This window comes from Aythya fuligula, chromosome 8 (assembly GCF_009819795.1).
Source record: "Aythya fuligula isolate bAytFul2 chromosome 8, bAytFul2.pri, whole genome shotgun sequence".
NCBI classification, from domain to species: domain Eukaryota; kingdom Metazoa; phylum Chordata; class Aves; order Anseriformes; family Anatidae; genus Aythya; species Aythya fuligula.
In genome coordinates, this window is record NC_045566.1 from 22,552,396 (window position 1) to 22,570,235 (window position 17,840).

At 37.7% G+C, this 17,840-nt stretch overlaps 1 protein-coding gene across 4 annotated transcripts in view; it reads left to right on the plus strand.

The window, feature by feature from the left end:
- DNM3 (dynamin 3) overlaps positions 1–17,840 on the plus strand; it is a 176,284-nt gene that overhangs the window by 34,204 nt on the left and 124,240 nt on the right. For 2 of the 4 annotated variants that reach the window (XM_032192782.1, XM_032192784.1), the window contains exons 10-14: positions 1,165–1,303; positions 4,940–5,026; positions 8,663–8,733; positions 12,372–12,420; positions 15,268–15,285. In XM_032192782.1, the coding sequence (XP_032048673.1) occupies positions 1,165–1,303; positions 4,940–5,026; positions 8,663–8,733; positions 12,372–12,420; positions 15,268–15,285 (364 nt within the window). Of the gene's footprint in view, positions 1–1,164; positions 1,304–4,939; positions 5,027–8,662; positions 8,734–12,371; positions 12,421–14,043; positions 14,074–15,267; positions 15,286–17,840 lie in introns of all 4 variants that reach the window. The other 2 variants (XM_032192785.1, XM_032192783.1) reach the window with 2 other exon arrangements.

Consider the following 17,840-nt stretch of genomic DNA (forward strand, 5'->3'; position numbering starts at 1 on the left):
GCTATCTTGCATTTCAATGAGAAATCCATTTAAATGGACAGGACTGTGGCAGGCAGCATCTTCTGGAATTTCAGTCTCATTATGAAAACTTGTTCAAGGAGTTGTCAATGTTGGCAATATGAAAATATAGGGGCTCTTTGACAGGTTCTCTTTCTTCTGGAGAAGTTTTGTCTCTGCAGTTTTTGTCCCAGGGGAGTGGACGTATTTGTCCTCCTTTTCTTGTTTAACTTCTTGAAATACTGGGGTAGGCCTTGCCTATTTCTTAAGTAGGATACAAGATGTTGGATTCATAAAGAAGCTTACATAAAACATGCACACAAACTCTTAAGACAAAGTGTTTTCTTCTTGGGGAGAGCGAAATTGAATTCATATGCAACTGTTGTTACCTGCTAGCCGTTACAATGTTGTTGTGATCTAAGATGATGTTGCAGTGGGCTTACAGCCAGCTTCCATAATATGTGTTTTAAATTCTTAAATTCTCAAATAGATGATTCCAGCAGTTGTGGTACAGTATTTGAACTTTTTCAGTTTTATTGGTGGCAAGGTCTAGATGAGCAATTCGTGGTGGCAAGCTATTAGTTCTGGGCATGTTTTTAAAGTTTGCTTTTTTATAAAACTTATGATCTGTCAAGCTAGATCTTTGCAAGCAGTGTTTGAAAGAGAAGTAAGGGCTGTTTGTTTAAAACTGTTTCTGTGAGATGCTTGTTTATATAAGTTCACATACGGTGCAGTGGCAAACTGAAATTCTCCACGTATGACTCCGGATAACAGAACCATATTTACTGTTGTGAGTGCAGAGTGAAATGCAACTATAGGATTCTTACTGGCTTACTCTGCAAGTGGTTGTACATGGAGTGCTGCCATTCACCTCTAAGGTTTGGGGAGCTGCTTAAGAGGCTTCACCATATTATTCCAATACTTTCTAGAGTTTTCGCAGTCAAGTTTTTTGCAGTACTAGAGTAGGGCATGTTTCAACTTCTATATTCTTACTACACAACTACACTTCCATTTTTAAAGAGAAAGAAGCAAATTTAGTTCTACAGAAGACTGTATAGGGATATCATCATAATTCAGCTCTAAGCTTCTGAAAATGTAGATGAGCAACTAGGTTAAAAAAACCTTGCAGGATGTATTACTACCTCACATATTCTTTCATGTCCACAGAACAGGTTTGTTTACTCCAGATATGGCATTTGAAGCTATTGTTAAAAAACAGATTGTCAAGCTGAAAGGACCTTGCTTAAAAAGCGTGGATCTGGTGATGCAAGAGTTAATCAACACAGTCAAGAAATGCACTAAAAAGGTAACTTGCAAATAGATCTGGCAACGTAAGTAGAGCATGATTATAGTAGCTAACACAAAGTGTGCCTTGCATTCTAGGGTGTTTTAAGAGATTTGAGCTAGTTTATTTACAGAGTAAAACTAAATAGTTTCAACTTCCGCAATACTCAAAAACAAAATAATGCTGAAAATGTTCTCTTTTTGAGTCCTGTGTTTTGAGTATGTACATCTCCTGATGGGAGTCTTGTTGAGCCAGCAGTTGCCCTCTGGCTTCCACTTTATAATTATGTTTTCATGGGTGCTGCAAATGGAATGTAGGCAGCAACTCTGCTCATATGTAAATCAGGAAAAAAGAAATTGTACTTAGAAAATTTTTGTTCTTAATGCTTATAAGAAGAAGAAACAGTGAAACTTTTCTAGAACAAAGGCCTCATCTGTGTTGAGAGGTCTATCAAGGAGGAAGAAATACTCATTCTGTATTGAGTGGTACCTCTTTGCAAAATCAGGGAGTCATAAAATCTCCTGGGCTTTTCTCATAAACAACCCCAACACTCACGATGTCCAGCTGTCAAGAAGTTAGAAGTAAAATGCTAGGTAGACTTCATTTCCCTTGTATTTGTACATCCTTGTATTAGTGTTGACAAATGAGCTTGCTGCTGCACAGAAATGTCAAACCTTTATGTGAAAAGCACTGCTGAGTATTGAGCTTCCTGATATGAAAATTGCATGAATCTATTAAAGTTGTTATCCTACAATAGTAGTGGCTTATCAAATTGCTTAATCAAAATTAAACGTAGTGTTAGTATGAGTGTTTGGGAATGTTTTTCCTGAAGTGTATGCGTAAGTTGTTCCGTAGTCTGAAAATAAAACCTCAAACTTTCCCCTGCTCAGGTGGGACTAAGGAAGCATGTCAGGTATTAATGTGAAGCTGAGTGAATGCAATGATCAGACATCAGTTGAGAGTACTTCACTGATGTGGAGAGGGACACATGGTATTTTCCCCCCAGACACATTTCCTTTTCATAGGAAAGATGTTACCTGTGAATATCACTTACTTGCCTGGAACATTGGCAATTAGCAGTTGGCTGTCAGTTATCTTTACTTCTTTTGCTCTGTTACATTTTAGGTAGTGTTGACTCTTGTAGATTTCTTACCGAACTGGCTACTTTTATTTGTTTCACCTCTTGTTCATTTGTCTTTCTCACCTTGTCAGAATGCAGGGCACCCTATTTGTAGCAAGTCCAGGAGCAGGTCTGGGGTATGAGCGCTGATATGCTGAAGTTGTTGAGAAATATCCTGCCATAATCTTTACATTCCTCTGAATAATGCAACTCTTTATATTACTCAAGAGATAAATGAGCTATTTCTTAAAACAGGAAAGGATGACTGTCTTTCGGCAGAGACTATAGGGAATTGAATTAATCACAAAATTTTGAGCTGAATTCCTTTTTTTTTTTTTTTTTCTTTTCAAATTGGAAAGATAAGTCACTTGAATTGATTGATTTAATTGTGTAGAGTCTTTTCCTAGTGCTATCGGTTAAGCTTACCCTTGCATTTTATTGATGATGTTTTAAAGAGCTGTTATTGATATGCAAAGATGTTGCCACAAGGTGGAGCCTTCAAAGAGCTAGAAACTTGAAAATTATTTAGAGTATTGCTCTGGAGTTAGACACACAAGAGAGAGGCATTAAGACATTTCACCACAAGGCTGATAAACTGGTTTTTGGTATAAATTGTTCCCTGCTCACTTGCTCTTGAGTAAGCACGCTCACAGCATAGCATTATTTTTAGAGTGTGCTTAGTGTTTAAGTGTTATATACCAGCTTATGTTTTGCTTTTTTTTTTCTTTTGTTTAATTTGTCTTCTGGACTATTCCAGCATGCAATTTATTGGTAATACTGCAGCCACTATGAATATCTAAGTTGGAGTAGCTAAGTGGGATAAGTGAACAACTTAGAGATGTATGGATGAATGTAATAACCAGTTAAAAATTTGTTAATATCTTTTTGTCTATTTTGTCATAATAAACAAGGAATAAGGTAGCGCAGCATGGGAAGCTCTTCTCTCAAAGTTTTTTAGGCAGTCAGGTAAAATGTCAGGTAAATCCTTCTGTTGGAATGGTTGATGACTTGTGCTTTAGCTGTTGAGGCTTTGTTACAATACTCTTATGCACGTTGCTTTAGAATGTGTGTATATATATATATATATATTTAGGAAAAGTACTTTTATGCGATGCCTTCCCATTAGTTTCCCTGGAGCTTTGTGTCGATTGTAGGGTGTATTCTTGTAGGGTGTATTCAAGGGACATGACAAGCTAAGGTGAAAGGCAGTGCTGTCAGCCCTTCCTAACCTCTTATCCCAGATCTGCATTTGGAGCCTTCCGCTACTTTTGAGTGTGATTGCTTAGATTGTGACAAGTTGTGTTGCATCATTGTATCTAAATGTTTTTTAATATATGATTTGTAATATTTACAAATGTATGATTTTACGTTTTATGATATTACAATTATGATTACTATCAAATCATTTTATGATACTAAAATTTATTTTATAATTCTCAATGTTTACAAATAATTCGTCTTTAGTAATGAGAAGCCACCCTGGGAAAAGAAATTATTTTTAATTGTGAATTGTTAGAAAGATCTGTTACTCAGCTCATTTTTCCAACTTGTTTTTTATCCCTGTAATGGAAAGAGACCATTTAGGTTAGGTAGTGAAGATCAATGATAAGTAGTTGTTAACGATTTAAAGTAGATTGAAATATGCAGATTCTGTACACGTAGCTCTCTTCCTTTCTAAGTACAATGTGTAGATCTGCGTACATGTCTATATGCACTTCTACATGGGGGTTTGTAGTATAGGCACTTCTTATTGTTATTGAAGAGACTGATCTCTTCCCTCTTTTTTCATCACCTGAAGCTTTAATTCTAAACAATGACTTCAAAATAGATCAATAGTTTAAGTTGCCATTGTTAATGAGCCTTAGGGCTGGGTGACAACACAGTTCTAGATACAACAGATGGTCTATCAGGTATTCAATTCCATGTTTTTTTTTTTTTTTTTCCTAATGTAATAACAGTTGACACAAACCAAAAGCTGGAATACACAACTTTCCCCCCCAAAAATTCATAATAATTAGATACAGCATCTGGATGTTTTTTGTCACACCTTGATTCATCCACGCCTTGTAATTACAGTGTTTAAAGATGGTTTTCTTTTAGTTTTACGTGATTGCTTTCTTTCTGTGTTGATATTTTGCTCTCTTAGCAGTGTGCTATTCTTGGTATACATTTGTGGATTAAATCCTGTCTTTTCTCTTTATATTTAAGAGAGAGTTGCATTGTATTTGGATAAAAGAGCTGAAAGTATTAAGATTTCAATGTTGCAGTTGCTTTTATTCCAAACGATTATGTCCCAAATGTCCTTTTCTCAATGTGTTGTGGAACAAAAGTGCAGAAACAATGTAAGGGTTTAGGTCCCTCCAGTTTCTCTAGAAAATCACCATTAATAGCAAGTAAGGCTTGCTTTTTAGTCTATTTAATAGTTAGCCCAAGAATTTATAATGCCTTTCCTGCAGAGAGAGAAGTGGAGGTTTCTCTGTTTGTATTCTACTGAAGCCACCCTGCAGCTGTAAATTTGTATTATTTTTGCTTTTCAGCTGGCAACATATCCAAGGCTGTGTGAGGAAACAGAAAGAATTGTTGCTGGCTATATTCGTGAAAGAGAGGAGAAGACGAAGGATCAGGTGAGAGCATATACAACATTTAAGGAAATGTTCAGGGAAATGTTTGGAGGAAGAAAGTTATTACATATAAAGTAAAGTAAGATAATGAAAGATTTCTGCAGCAGCAGGCTACACTTGGGAACAGGGGCGAAATTGCTCTTCTACCACTGAGGTTTGACAGAGGAGACTAGAAAATCCTAATTGCTATAGAAAATCTTAATTGGCCTTTCAAGAGGGCATGGAGGTAGCAAGGAGAGGTGCTGGCAGTACAGAGCTGGTATCAATCATCCTCTCCCTGTCAATGCCTGTAGAGACTGTGACCCAGGAAGGAGGCTGATGTCCTGATTCTTAGTGACAGCTAAACAATGTAATTTAGAGTAAGCCTTGCATTCCTATAATTTACGGTGGGGATCTGAGTACTCTGTCACATGTTCATCATCATCTTGCACCCTACTGTGCTTCTTGTGCGCTTCTTGGAAGTGAGCATGCTCCTTACACAGGCAAGTAATGAAAGATGAAAGAAAAATTTATCTGCTTGCTTTATTTTAACACAATGACTGTAGTTCTTCTGTCCCTCTTGGTGAAACTCCAGGCATAGAGCTCTGGGAATTACTGTAAAATGAAAAAGGTGAGTCAGTTAATCAATATCATAGCTTAATTCAGGACAGTTGGCATCTGCAGGCAAGCTCTGATCCTGTTTTCTCTTCAGTATCTACGTAGAACCAAGACACATTTCTCCAATTGTTCTGAGTTTCTTCCCATTTCCTCTTCCTTTTTTTTTCCCCCATTAAGCATTAAGAATGCCGAAGACGAAAGGGAGATGCATTTGTCTCAGTGCCTGTGGTTGTGAATCGGGCCATGGGCAGAAAGAGCTCGTTTCTCCTGCTCGTTCCATGAACTGGCTGGATGCGGCCCAGCTCCAGAGTTACATTCAGGCTAATGCAACTTGCCTCTTTATACCAGGGCCTGATGGCTCAGAAACAGCATTACACAACTGGGCACGTTGCCTCCAGACGATGGTACCTTGTATCCAGTCAGCTCAAGACATGACTTAAGGATACCAGGCCCCAGTGGCAGCATTGGTTTAGTGATCATTCCTGTGCCACAGCAGGCCATCGTCTTAGCTGTGCTATAACAGCTGTTTGTGGGGAAATGACTCATGATCCAACAAATGCACACAGAAATATCAAGCCCTTTTTAATGCTTTGCTTTCAGGCTTTTTTAAGAGACTGATCCCATGCTCTAATCACAGTGAGGCCAACAAGCGATTGCACTAGAACTCTTGCAGGAGTGACAAGCCACGTAGAGGATGTGTGAGTTCAGGCAAGCATTGCTGCTGAAGTTCTGTGTTGCTGAACAGTAGCAAAAGCACATAGGCTGAACTGAGCAACGTGGCCCTGCTGCCTCTGGCCATGTTGGCAGGCTTAAGGTGCTTAGAACCACTGGAACTGACTCCTGAGGGCTATTCTGTACCTTGAAAAGCAGTGTCTCAAATCTGAAGATTAAAAAGTAATCCCTCCTTTGGATTCTAAAATTAGCAACAAGAAGTCTTCTCCCATAACCCCTCTAAAGGACAGAGGGACTGCTATAAAGCTGATAACTTCTGACTGTGGTATTTTAAACTCAGAGTTTCAAGAGTTTGTTCATCAGCACCTTTCCAGGTTCATGGACGTACAGCTTTTCTGACTGTAATTTTCCTTGAAGTTAAGAATAAATAAATACATTTTGGAGAAATGTTTCCAAGACATTGATCATGCAGCTGAGCACTCCAAATCCAGGAAACTGTAAAGCTTAGACTACATGTGAGAAAATCCACTGGGAGTGGAAATGGGAATTATTGTCTAGGGAGTAAAGATTGTGACAACAATAGTATTTGGGAAAGAGGGGCTCCTTAGCAGTTCTGGTCTCCTGGCTCGCTAGTTAGTGAGCTGTGCAGCATATCCTACTTCATTTCCCTTAAACTGTTCTGTGCATGGAGTCTTTAAAAATCATCTTGAAAAACTTATTTGCTGGGCTTGTGCTTGCAGAGAGTTCTAGTTAGCACATCCAGTTATTTCAAAATTTGGAAGAAGATACAAATTACTTAAAATTTTATTTCTTATTTTTCTGTTCTTCATTGTGTGCGCATACCTGGCAATTTCCCAGAACAAAGTACAAAATACCCCCTTTCTGTAAATGCCAAGAATTGGTCAAATAGGTTATTGTCACATAGTCACATCATTATTTATGCTGTTAACAGTTACCCTTAATAAATCAAAATGCTAGTGAGGATATTTTTGGAGGTTAGAGCTAAACCCAAATCCCTGCTATCTTCTGCCGTGCGTGAGACTAAATAGAATTTGGAAGTAGTGAAGAATTTGGGAGCGATGCTGTGTTTGTGGAGTTGTGCAGAAATAACTGGACACTTGGAGGAGACTAAATGCTGAAGGGACAGATCCAAGTGAAGTTACTGTCTTAGTGTTTAGGTCTTGTTCAAAACCACAGTAGTGGGATGCTTTGATATGGCACAATAAGCATGTAGAAGTTTGGGCTTCATATTGGAAACAACTTGGTGGGATTTCTTTGTTAGGTAAGGAGAGCCTTGTATTCCAATAAAGTAATTGTTATTTCAATGTTTTATAAAAGTAAAATTCATACTTTATTGTCACTGAGGTTTATCCATCCAAGTGTTCTTACTATCACAGTCTGACAATAGTGTTTACTGATAAGTTGATGCCTCAGGGGCATCAGTATGGATAGTGGATTGGGTAATTATACAATTTGATGTTACTAGTTTTGGTTATGAAGCTTTGGATAGGAGTGGGAAGAAGATAATAAAAGGCTTCTTCTTTTACGTCATTCAGCAAGATTTTGTAAGAAATTTGGTGGCTGTTGTGGTGGCAATAGCTTTTTTCCTTGCTCCCTGCTGATAAATGGAAAATGGAAAGATGGGGGAAAGTCAAATCATGGCTTCCTTCAGTCTCCTGTATGTTCAAGAAGCTGAGCAGAGGTGGGGAGTGGGTCTTCTCTAATGTCTTAGCAAGTTCTTTACCTGGTTAAATTATAAAGTTTGATTTAAATTCTGTCTCTGGGATCTAGAAGGATCAGCAAGTAGTAAGTTGAAACATTTCTCTTTCACAAACCATTCATTCTGTTATTTCATTGACTAGCCCATCTCTCGAGCCTGGTGTGTGCACCAGACTGCCTGCTTAGTACCTGGACTGTAAGTTTTCTGGGACAGGGCTAGCTTACATACCACTTTTTTATGTAGTACCTAAAGGAAATGATGGCCTCCTGATTTTAGCTTAGTTTGTTTCTTTGCTGGCTTGGCTGCAATGGTACCAGTAGACAGGATTTTGCTTAAATGACAGAAATGTTGCATATTATTAAACTCTTTCTGATCAGGTATAGGTGATCTTAATGAAGTGGACAAAGGCCAGAATAGTGAAAAAAATGTGGGGAAGGGGCTAAGCTCTTCTGTAGTCTAGTTAATTAAACAAGCATACAAACAGAAGTGGTGGGATTTAGAAAATACTGTTGCTTTGGGCATGAACAATTATGAAAGGAATATTTAATAATGCAGAAAACTCAAAGTTTTGTTCTTTTCTCCCTTCCTTTTCCTCAGTCTCACTCTTCCACGTCACTCATTCTGTTTTGGTCTCTTGTCTCCCCTAATAGGTGCTGCTGCTGATTGATATCCAGGTTTCTTACATCAACACCAACCATGAAGACTTCATTGGCTTCGCAAAGTATGTATATGGATACTTTGGTATAAAGACACTGTCAGAGCTTTTTTACTAAGTTCAAAACAGAAGTGTTGGGAGTGACAGTGGAGATGCAAGTTACAAAGTCCCAAATATGCAGAACCATGCTTTTTCTCAGTATGTGTAGTGTTAAACTCTGTTACGCTTGCTGGGGATTCTTTACCCTTGTTCACAAGCCTGGGTTCACTGAAGCTTATATCTTGGCCTGGGATCACATCAGTCTCAGGAGGCAGCTTTAGAGCTGATGCCCTTGCTGTATCTGTTTTAGGACCAGTGAAATGTGTGTTATTGGTGGTATTGCTGTATTGTTGCTAATACATATTTTGGGAGCTGTGATTCCATGTGAAACAGTTTTATTCAGAGTAATAGATGTCACTGAATTTGAAGTGTGCCTGCTGTTTGGCTCTAGAAGGTAATAGTAACAGAATAGTCTCCAGGACCCGGTTTGATGATGTCCTCGCTTGATTGAAAAGACTATGAGAATATTCTCCATAACGTCCTGCCCAGCTTCCAGCAGTTTTATTCCTCAGGAACTTCATACCAGCACTTTGACACCAGTCAAAATGATAAAGGTGCCGGCACAGTTTGAAGAATAAATGTTTCTTCAGTCGTATTCATTTGCCATAAGAGCATTTGGAATCATAACAGGTTTCATCGATGTGTGGTGTTGGCAACAAAGTTTGGCACTGGAGTGATTGTTATGTTCTGGGCTAGTCTAGTTAGCGCTGTAAACGAAGGCCTACATTTTTGACAGTATGACTTGAAGGTTTAAGACACAAAATTAATATGCTGAGAAGGGAAAAGAAAGGCAAAGCCAAGCACTGATTGTGTTTAGTTTGAACAACTTTCTCTAATATTGTTTGCAGGTCCTGGATATCTCTATCAGTTCTCTTGACAAAAGGCAGGATGTAGGAATGGTAGCTGGCCTTCTAGAGGTCAAGACAACAACCTGCCTGGTATTTACTTCTTTTCATCCTTTCCTGACAGGAAAAAGCCTGCTAAAAACACTTCATATGTATTCATGGTGGGTGTTGTGACCTTGGGAAGTCACTGGTCCAACCTCCTGCTCAGGGGAGGGGTGATGTTTAAGTTCAGACAAGTTTGCTTGGGGCTTTGTCCAATCAGATCCTGAAAAGTTCCAAAACCAGAGATTTACCAGCTACTCTGTACAGCCCGTTCTGATGCCTGTCTCTCCTTGCTATGAAAAGATATTTCCTTGTGTCAAGTTGGAGCCTCCCATGTTTTATAGCCTTGGACTGTGGAGTGCCAGGTACATCTGGAGCTATTTCAGTATGTCTCTCCCCTGGAAATAAAACCTTCAGAGATGCTGTTGCTTGAGCCTGTAGTTCAGTCTGTGGTTCTCAGTGCTGCACCTTTTCCAAGGAGTTAAAATGTCCAAGTTCAGTTTCTTGGGAAAGCTTCTTCCTCTTCTGCCAGTAGACATGTGGAAATCCCCAGCCCCTGTGCAAGAGGTGTAAGCAGGTAACAAATGGCCTTCCCCTGAGGTTCACTAATAACTCTAAGTCTAAGCAAGTCTTTCCAGGGGTTGAAATTGATGGCTAGGCAAGTGTTTTTTGTTGACTTGTGATCCACTGGGAGAGAAAGCTTGATTAACTGAGAACAATTTTAAGTGTAAAACTTATTTATGAGCTAAACAGTAGAAAATACAGATTTTAGCCTGTAATCATAGTGTTGTTGTAGCAGTAATGTTAGAATTTGAAAAAGAAATAAATCTGGGTAGCATACGGGCTTCTGCAGTATCCAAACATCCCGAACTGTAGCTTCCTCAGATTCCTTAGTGTTTCCTTTGGTTTGCTGAGTCTCCTAGACAGCTGTCTCCTGTGACTGCCGTGTTTTATAAGTGTAAGTCCTGTGAATCTTGTTCATAAGAATGAGCACAAGGTATTTCAATTCACCTTGAAGCATTGCGGGGCCTAAGGCAGGTACAGTACTTCAGAAAGATTTAAGAAAGCCAATGTTTAGAACAGCTTTGTGTACTTATGATTTGATTTTATTTCTTTTGGGTGAAATCTTAAGAATATTAATACTTGTCACATTTAGCAGAATGAGTGGTAAAATGTTGGGATTGGGTTTGTTTCCAGTTGGTGTAACTCAAACACAGCTACGTGATTCAATCTACGTGAAGGGTAATTTGTATTTAGAACAGTAAATAAAGAACCAGTTGCTGGGCTATTGCTAAAAGATGTGGGTTTTTTTTAGTATGATGTTAGTTGTCTATTTAATTAGCCTCCCTAAGGCAGTGAAGTGGGGGGAGAATAAAAAGAACACCCAAAGAATGGCAATTAGGTTTTGTAAAGCCATATTATATGTGCTTCTCGAACAACAGATGAGAATTGGTGAGGGATTAGTGCTGTATTTTCTGTATGCAGGTTATTTAATCGTAATTTATGGACCCAAATTGATGCAATTCAGATGATGTACCGGAGACGTGCGCTGTCATTTGGTCAGAAGTATCTGGGTGATTGAGAGCTAAGCCCAGTAAATAGGCACATGGAATAAACATGGTTGCGGATCTTCTCCCTGACAACATGTAGACTGCCAGTTTGATAGATTATGGCCCTAAAGGCACGATCAGAGTTGGGACAGAGATGAGTTTGGTGCCCCAGCAATTCTTTGGATCAGCAGCTGTGTACAAAGTAGTTTCAGCCTTGGGCCTGTAGGCTGTGATCCAAGCACATCTTTCTTTCTTACTCTTTCAGAGGAGTGTTTGTAGATGATCTAATACGTATGCTCTTTCGTCAGTTAATTAATGCCTGCTGAAATGGTATAATCTAATCCAAAGAAAACTTGCTGTCACCGGTTGCTGCTCTGGTAGTTGTGTAGCAAAGCCTGCTGCTTGAACACTTTTTCCCTCTTTCCAGCGATATTGTAATTGTATAGCCTAATACTTAGAAGCCACATAACACAGAGCTTTTTAGAATTAATGGCAACTTGTGTGTTTGAGACAGGAGTGTGTTTTGTTTCAGGAGTTGACATTACCAGAGTTCAAGCATTGAGGAAAATATTTTTAAAATGTTTTAATTTTGAACGTGCTCTGCTCTTACAAGGTTCCAGCTTTTTGAACCAACTTTATGACAGCTTCATCCATTGGCTATATTTACACCCTCACAGTGCATATAAATATTAGAATAATATTCAAAACAAACTGTCATGACAAGGCTATTAAGAAGCTTCCAGCAGGGGAGGATTTTGTTGTACTGCTCTAAATAACAGAAATGTCTCACTTTTCACCTCTTTTCTAATATTTATAGAGGCTAATGTTTCCAAAGTTACCCCCCATGAGCCATAATTTCCCTGTGCTTTTAGTAACCTTTACCGATGTAAGTAGGATGTTGTTGCAAAAGGAGATGATTAGTAGGAGCTGTCAGGTGTGCGTATCTCTTCTGTGCTAAGCAGGCAAATGTCCATGTAAGAGTAAGTACGTTAAGTAAGAAAAGTAGTTGTAAAATGCACCTATATGCAATGATTTTATTGTGTATCTTTGTTACACTCGCTCTCTGTGCTGGAATCATAAGGAACTATTACTACTAAAATCTGCTGCTCAGGAACTGGTTTAGTTTTTGAGTTTCTTCAGTATAACTTTTTTCCTCTGCTTTCCTTAGTGCCCAACAAAGAAGCAGTCAGGTTAACAAAAGTGCAGTGGGAAATCAGGTAGGCACCTTAACAGAGAATGGATAATGGCATGTGCAAGTTAATCCCAGCTGTCTGGTTTTCTTGGCTGCGTTTATTTTTTGTACATCCATAATTTATCTTTTCTGCTTGAAACATATATAAAATGCATCATCATCTCCTTTTTACTGAAGTTTTCAGAGCCACCTGACTTTCATTGTTATCATCATTTATTGTTTAAAAACTCGCTACTGTTTGCACTGCTGTTTGGTGCCTCCCCTCCCATGCCATTTAACACATCAAATCTTTCATGTTACACACAAATGTATTTTTTCATTAACTGCGAACTTGTGAATTTCAGAATCCAAACCACTGGTGAGTACTTGCTTGTGTGTGCTTTGTCATACAGTTATTTTTACTAGTTCTCACATGTTCACAGCTTAGTAGCAACGAAGGGGCAATTCAGCACGCAAAAGCATTTTTGCTTTTACGTCTTTTGAAAGCTTTCAGTTGGCCCCACGAAGATGTTGACTGTGTACCATTGTCCTCTCTCAAAGGAAACAAAAAATAACTGATTGTTGGTCTGAAATTAATTGCCATTTTCACTGAGATTCATTAATAAAATCAGTTGGTTATTTCTTTTGATTCCATAATGATATGGGATTGATTCTGCAAGGTGCTAAGTGCTCCTGAGCCTTGCTTCATTCTTTGCTTTTGTGCAGGCCAGGGGTGCTTGGTACTTCAAAGGATCAATCCTTTTTTTAATATGAAATTAAAAAAAATAAATGAAAATGCTACAGCTTTGAGGATTTCTGCTCAATTTGAGGGTTTTGCAAAGTCTTAAACTGGAAAAAAATATTATGGAAATAGCATGCATTTTAAAGGGATATAAAAAAAAAATAGTGGGGAAAAAAAACTTTTTTATAATGAGTTACCCACATTGAATGTCTTCCTGATGATTTCGTGAGTAATGTGAAAAGTTAAGGTTTTCAAATATGAGCATTAAGTGTTAAGCTTGTGATTTCAGAAAATCTCCTACTGTGCTGTTTTAGATCAGAGTTCTAGCACTTTTTGAAAACTCAATCATGTTTTTGGGCTTGGAAACCCAACCTATTCCTCCCACCCAGAAATTGCTAGTTATTTTTTAAGATGTTAGTCACAGTAATCTCATTAACTTGAATATGATGATCCCCCAGAGTCTGGCGAGCATGAGTGGCATTTTTGATGTAATACATGGTTTGGGCTAAAACGAAAAAAAGTTGAAAGGTCTAAACACTGAAATGGCTTCAAAGACTTGTCTCTCCCATCTGAGGAGAGACTTCCTTCTTATCTAGCTGTGCCGGAACATGTGTCAAACACAACAACTGTCATCACTTCGGAGTGTCCCTTAAAAGGAAAATCGACCAGTTATCTGACTCTTCAAAAATACACATATAAAATGAATGGTTTTTTAATTAAGTGAATGTTTCTTCTCTAAAGAAGTGGAGAAGCAGCTTGGAGTTTTAAATTATATGTTGCAACTCGATTACTTATTGATATAAGGGCTTTGCTGAACCTTTTATTTAAGGATAATAAACAGATGCTTGTAAGTTAATTGTTTGGAGTTGAAAAGAATGAGAAAATGTTTCTGAAATAAAACTTTACTTTTGCAATTTGCTATTTCAGGGAACCAATCTACCGCCTTCAAGGCAAATTGTACGAGCTAAGTTCTGTAAGCTTTATTGTTGCTTTTTCATTTAGCTTCTCAGAGGGCAAAGTTTGTCTTTAACTCATTGGTTTGTTTAATACTTGCTACTAAACTACTTAATGTGAAGCTGTTTTGTTTGTAACCCTTCCTCAACAAAGTATAATTGCAGTTCATCACTTAACTGCTACTAACCTGCTGTTACAACTATGAACAAATATAACTTAAAATGTTATAGAAAACTTTGGATAAAATTAATATGTTTATAACTGACCAAGTTTCTCAAACTAAAACGACTAATTGGTGTTTATTATATAACTGGAAAGCAGTATTTATCTGATGTAAGTGCCTTTGTTTATAGTAAACATTTTTTTGGAAAGGTGGGCAAATTACAGTTTTTGGTAACCAAAATGAAACTTCAGCTTTTGCTTAAATGAACATGTTTATGGGTACAGGTACTGTTCTTGGTGTTTTGTTTATACAAGGGAATTGCCTCTGATAGAAAAAGTAGTGAATTTATTAATAAACTTAGAAATACCTGAAGTCTTTTTAGCATTCTTCTCATAGCACAAGGAGGATCAATATATCATGGACAGACTCCTTTCTAACCCTTCCAGCTCATGAGTAAATAAATGTGAATGCATTTAATATTACTAATTAGAATTAATTGTCTAAACAGCAGTTAATTTTGTAACAGATTACTCCTGGTTCAGTGATGGTTAGGTGTAAGAAGTGAATCTTTATTTTGTGCATTATTTGTTAATATCTTTGCTGAAAACGTATCCATTTTTCCATTTTTTTGCCATATTATCAAATTATATTAGTTAACATTTCAAACAGACCTGAACCAAACTTAGGTTCAGTAAAGGAAAAAGGATTAGGCAGCACTGATTCTAACAGCAGCTGAATTAAATCTCGAGATCCTTGTTTTCCCAAAATTATGAGGTGCTCGTTTGCAATCACATTAATTTTCATTTTGTGATTTGCTTTGAACTGGAATGGTGCAGATAACTATTACCTGTTTGTGTGTATCTCAGAAATAAGGTGAGCTCGTTGTATTTTTGGAAGAAGCGTGATGCCAATTCCTCTTAACATGTTTTTGCTCCTTTTTCCCCTACTACTAATTTATCCTCTCATGCTCAATCTTTGGCCTCTCTTTGTCTTTCCTTTGCTACCGCCTGAGGTTTTGACCTGACTCCACAAAGTTTCTTTTTAAGCCACAGGTTAGTCTGTCTTCTAATTTGCTTGAAATAATCAATGTAATACTTGGTTTTATGCAGCACACTAGCAAGATCTGGATCCTGAAGGCTGACCTACTCCTAACTGTTGTATTATGTATGTTGAGATTAGGTTTTGTTTAAAACTCCCGTTCTTGATAAACCTTTGAAAACAAAGGTGTCATGATCCATGTGCCCAGTCAATACCACAATTTGCAAGAATGCAGATTACTCCAATTATAGAGGTTTATGTGTCATTTATATAAAACTCTGTTTTGTGTTTCTAATTCTGTGGTAAAATCTACTGCTGTGCTTGAAGTAGCCCCCTGCAATTGGAGAAGGTGCTTATTCTGAACTATGAGTTTAATGTCACTGTCCAAGCGATTTGATTTGGAGATTTGGGTACGAAGGTTTTGTCTCCACTATAACGTTGCATCCACAATCTGATTAATTTCCTCTGAACACAGGTAGGGTTCAGACCCCATCAGTTGGCCTCAGCTATTGTGCTAATAAGTAACTTTTTCTCTAGCAGCACCTTTTTTTTTCTTTTTTCTTTTTAATTAATCCTGCTTCATTAACATAGTTTGCTGCTTCCTGTCTTCAGATACACTTAAATCAGTTTACCTTGCATGACTAAGGAACAAAAGAGTTTTCAGAATCTTTTAGAGCAAGTAGGTGGAAGTGGAAATTTGTGCCACACTTAGTGAGGGTGTCAGAAAAACATTACAAGGCTGTTCTGTTAAGAAATGCCAATGTTTCTGTAAAAGATTCTAAAGGCGGTGCCTGTGGATGACAACATGATGCTAACTTTGAAATATCCTAGCATGAGAAATGCTGCTGTTGAATTTTCTTATATTCAGGACTAGAAAAATATTGCTGTTCTAAATGACCTTTACTGATACTTATTTTTTAGGTTATCATTCCTTGATGATTGACTTCATCACCTCAGTCTTTATTTAACTACATTTGCAAGCAGATTTCATTTTTTCACTGCTGAGTGTTTTGCTTTGGTAAAGACTTAATTTTACGTTAAAGTAGAGGTGTGGACTTGGCCACTGCCATTATCCTGAAGATATGTGATGTATTTTCCAGGGAAGCAATGTCACTTCAAGATCTGTTTTGATGCTGAACACAGACAAGATGCATAATCTGATCCATTTATATTCTGTTATTTAGCAAATTACGGTGAAATGCTGTATTAGGCTTCTCCTCTAATCTGTTGTTCCTTTTTATTCTCTCGTGTTGTGTGTTCACATGTATTTCAATGGGGTTACATAACGTAACTTCAATGGAGATTTACGTTAATTCAACAAAATGCTATGTGCTGTGTGGTTGCTGAAGTAGCCAGTCTCATAATTTTTACACTTGTATTTCTCTCTGCTCAGCCAATTTTGCTTGTCTTTCCTTAAATCATCGTTCAAATACTTCTTCGAAAGAAGTGGAATGCTTACTGAGTCTCTAATGTATTTCTTTCACAAATATCTTCTTTGGTTTAATGGCATTAGTAAGTCATACAGCAATACATAAAATGTACTTATATCAAATCCTGCTTTCCTGTTTATCCATGAAATAGTGGAGAATAAGAACAACAGATTTCAGTTTTGTGCAGCGGAACTATCAGAAAATGACTTCCTTCTGGCTTGTTCATGTGCTTTTGTACCCTCGAAGTTTCATTTTTCAGACACCCAGATTAGATATCAGGACCCTGAAGGAAGGAACTGTGTCATCTCTTGTTCATCCTGTGCATGGAGTCCAACTACCGGTCAGAATATTGTCTTCACTAGCTTCTGGCAATACTCACATTTTTCACCTTCCTGAGGTACATAAATCGTGTCACTAATATCCGGTTTGTGCAGAGTGACACTTAGAAATATGATAGAAGATACTGAAATGGATGTCTTAAATCCAAACCAACCAGAAAATGAACTAGTGAAAACAATAATGAAAAATGCCACCTTCTGAGTACTGTACGACATATCTAACAGGATAGTTTAAAAACAAACAAACAAAAAAAACATAATCAGAGGATTTTACTTCAAAAAAGCTCTTAAAAAATCCTTGTTGCTGTCTGTCTATGGAAGGACATTTATTTCTTAAACACATCTTGGGTTATCTTTTGAGAAATTGGATGAAGGTGCTATTCAGTTCTTCTGGAAAGTAAAGCTGTTGCTTAAGGTCACTATGTTTTGCATTTACACCATGATCTGAAATTTTGTTATCCCTTGACCCCAACACTGGTACTGACTATTTTTAAAGTGTAGCTGTTTGTTGTTGGGGAAAAAAAAAACTGCTTGGGAAATGTGAACAATTCAGTAAAAAGAACTTGAAGTCTCACTGCTACTCTTTGGACATTATGGGACACCAAGATTGCCTTCTCTCCCATGGTGTTGCCTGGAACTGCTTCCAAGTATTGTGTATGATTATGATTTGTTGTAGTGTTCAGGATATCTTAGAGCAGGCAGTGCCCTATTTTTCCAGAGAGGTATATAGATAAGCAGTTCTAGCAATTTACACATGAAAAAATGTCCCCAAGATACTGCTCTATACTGCTCGTCATGCTG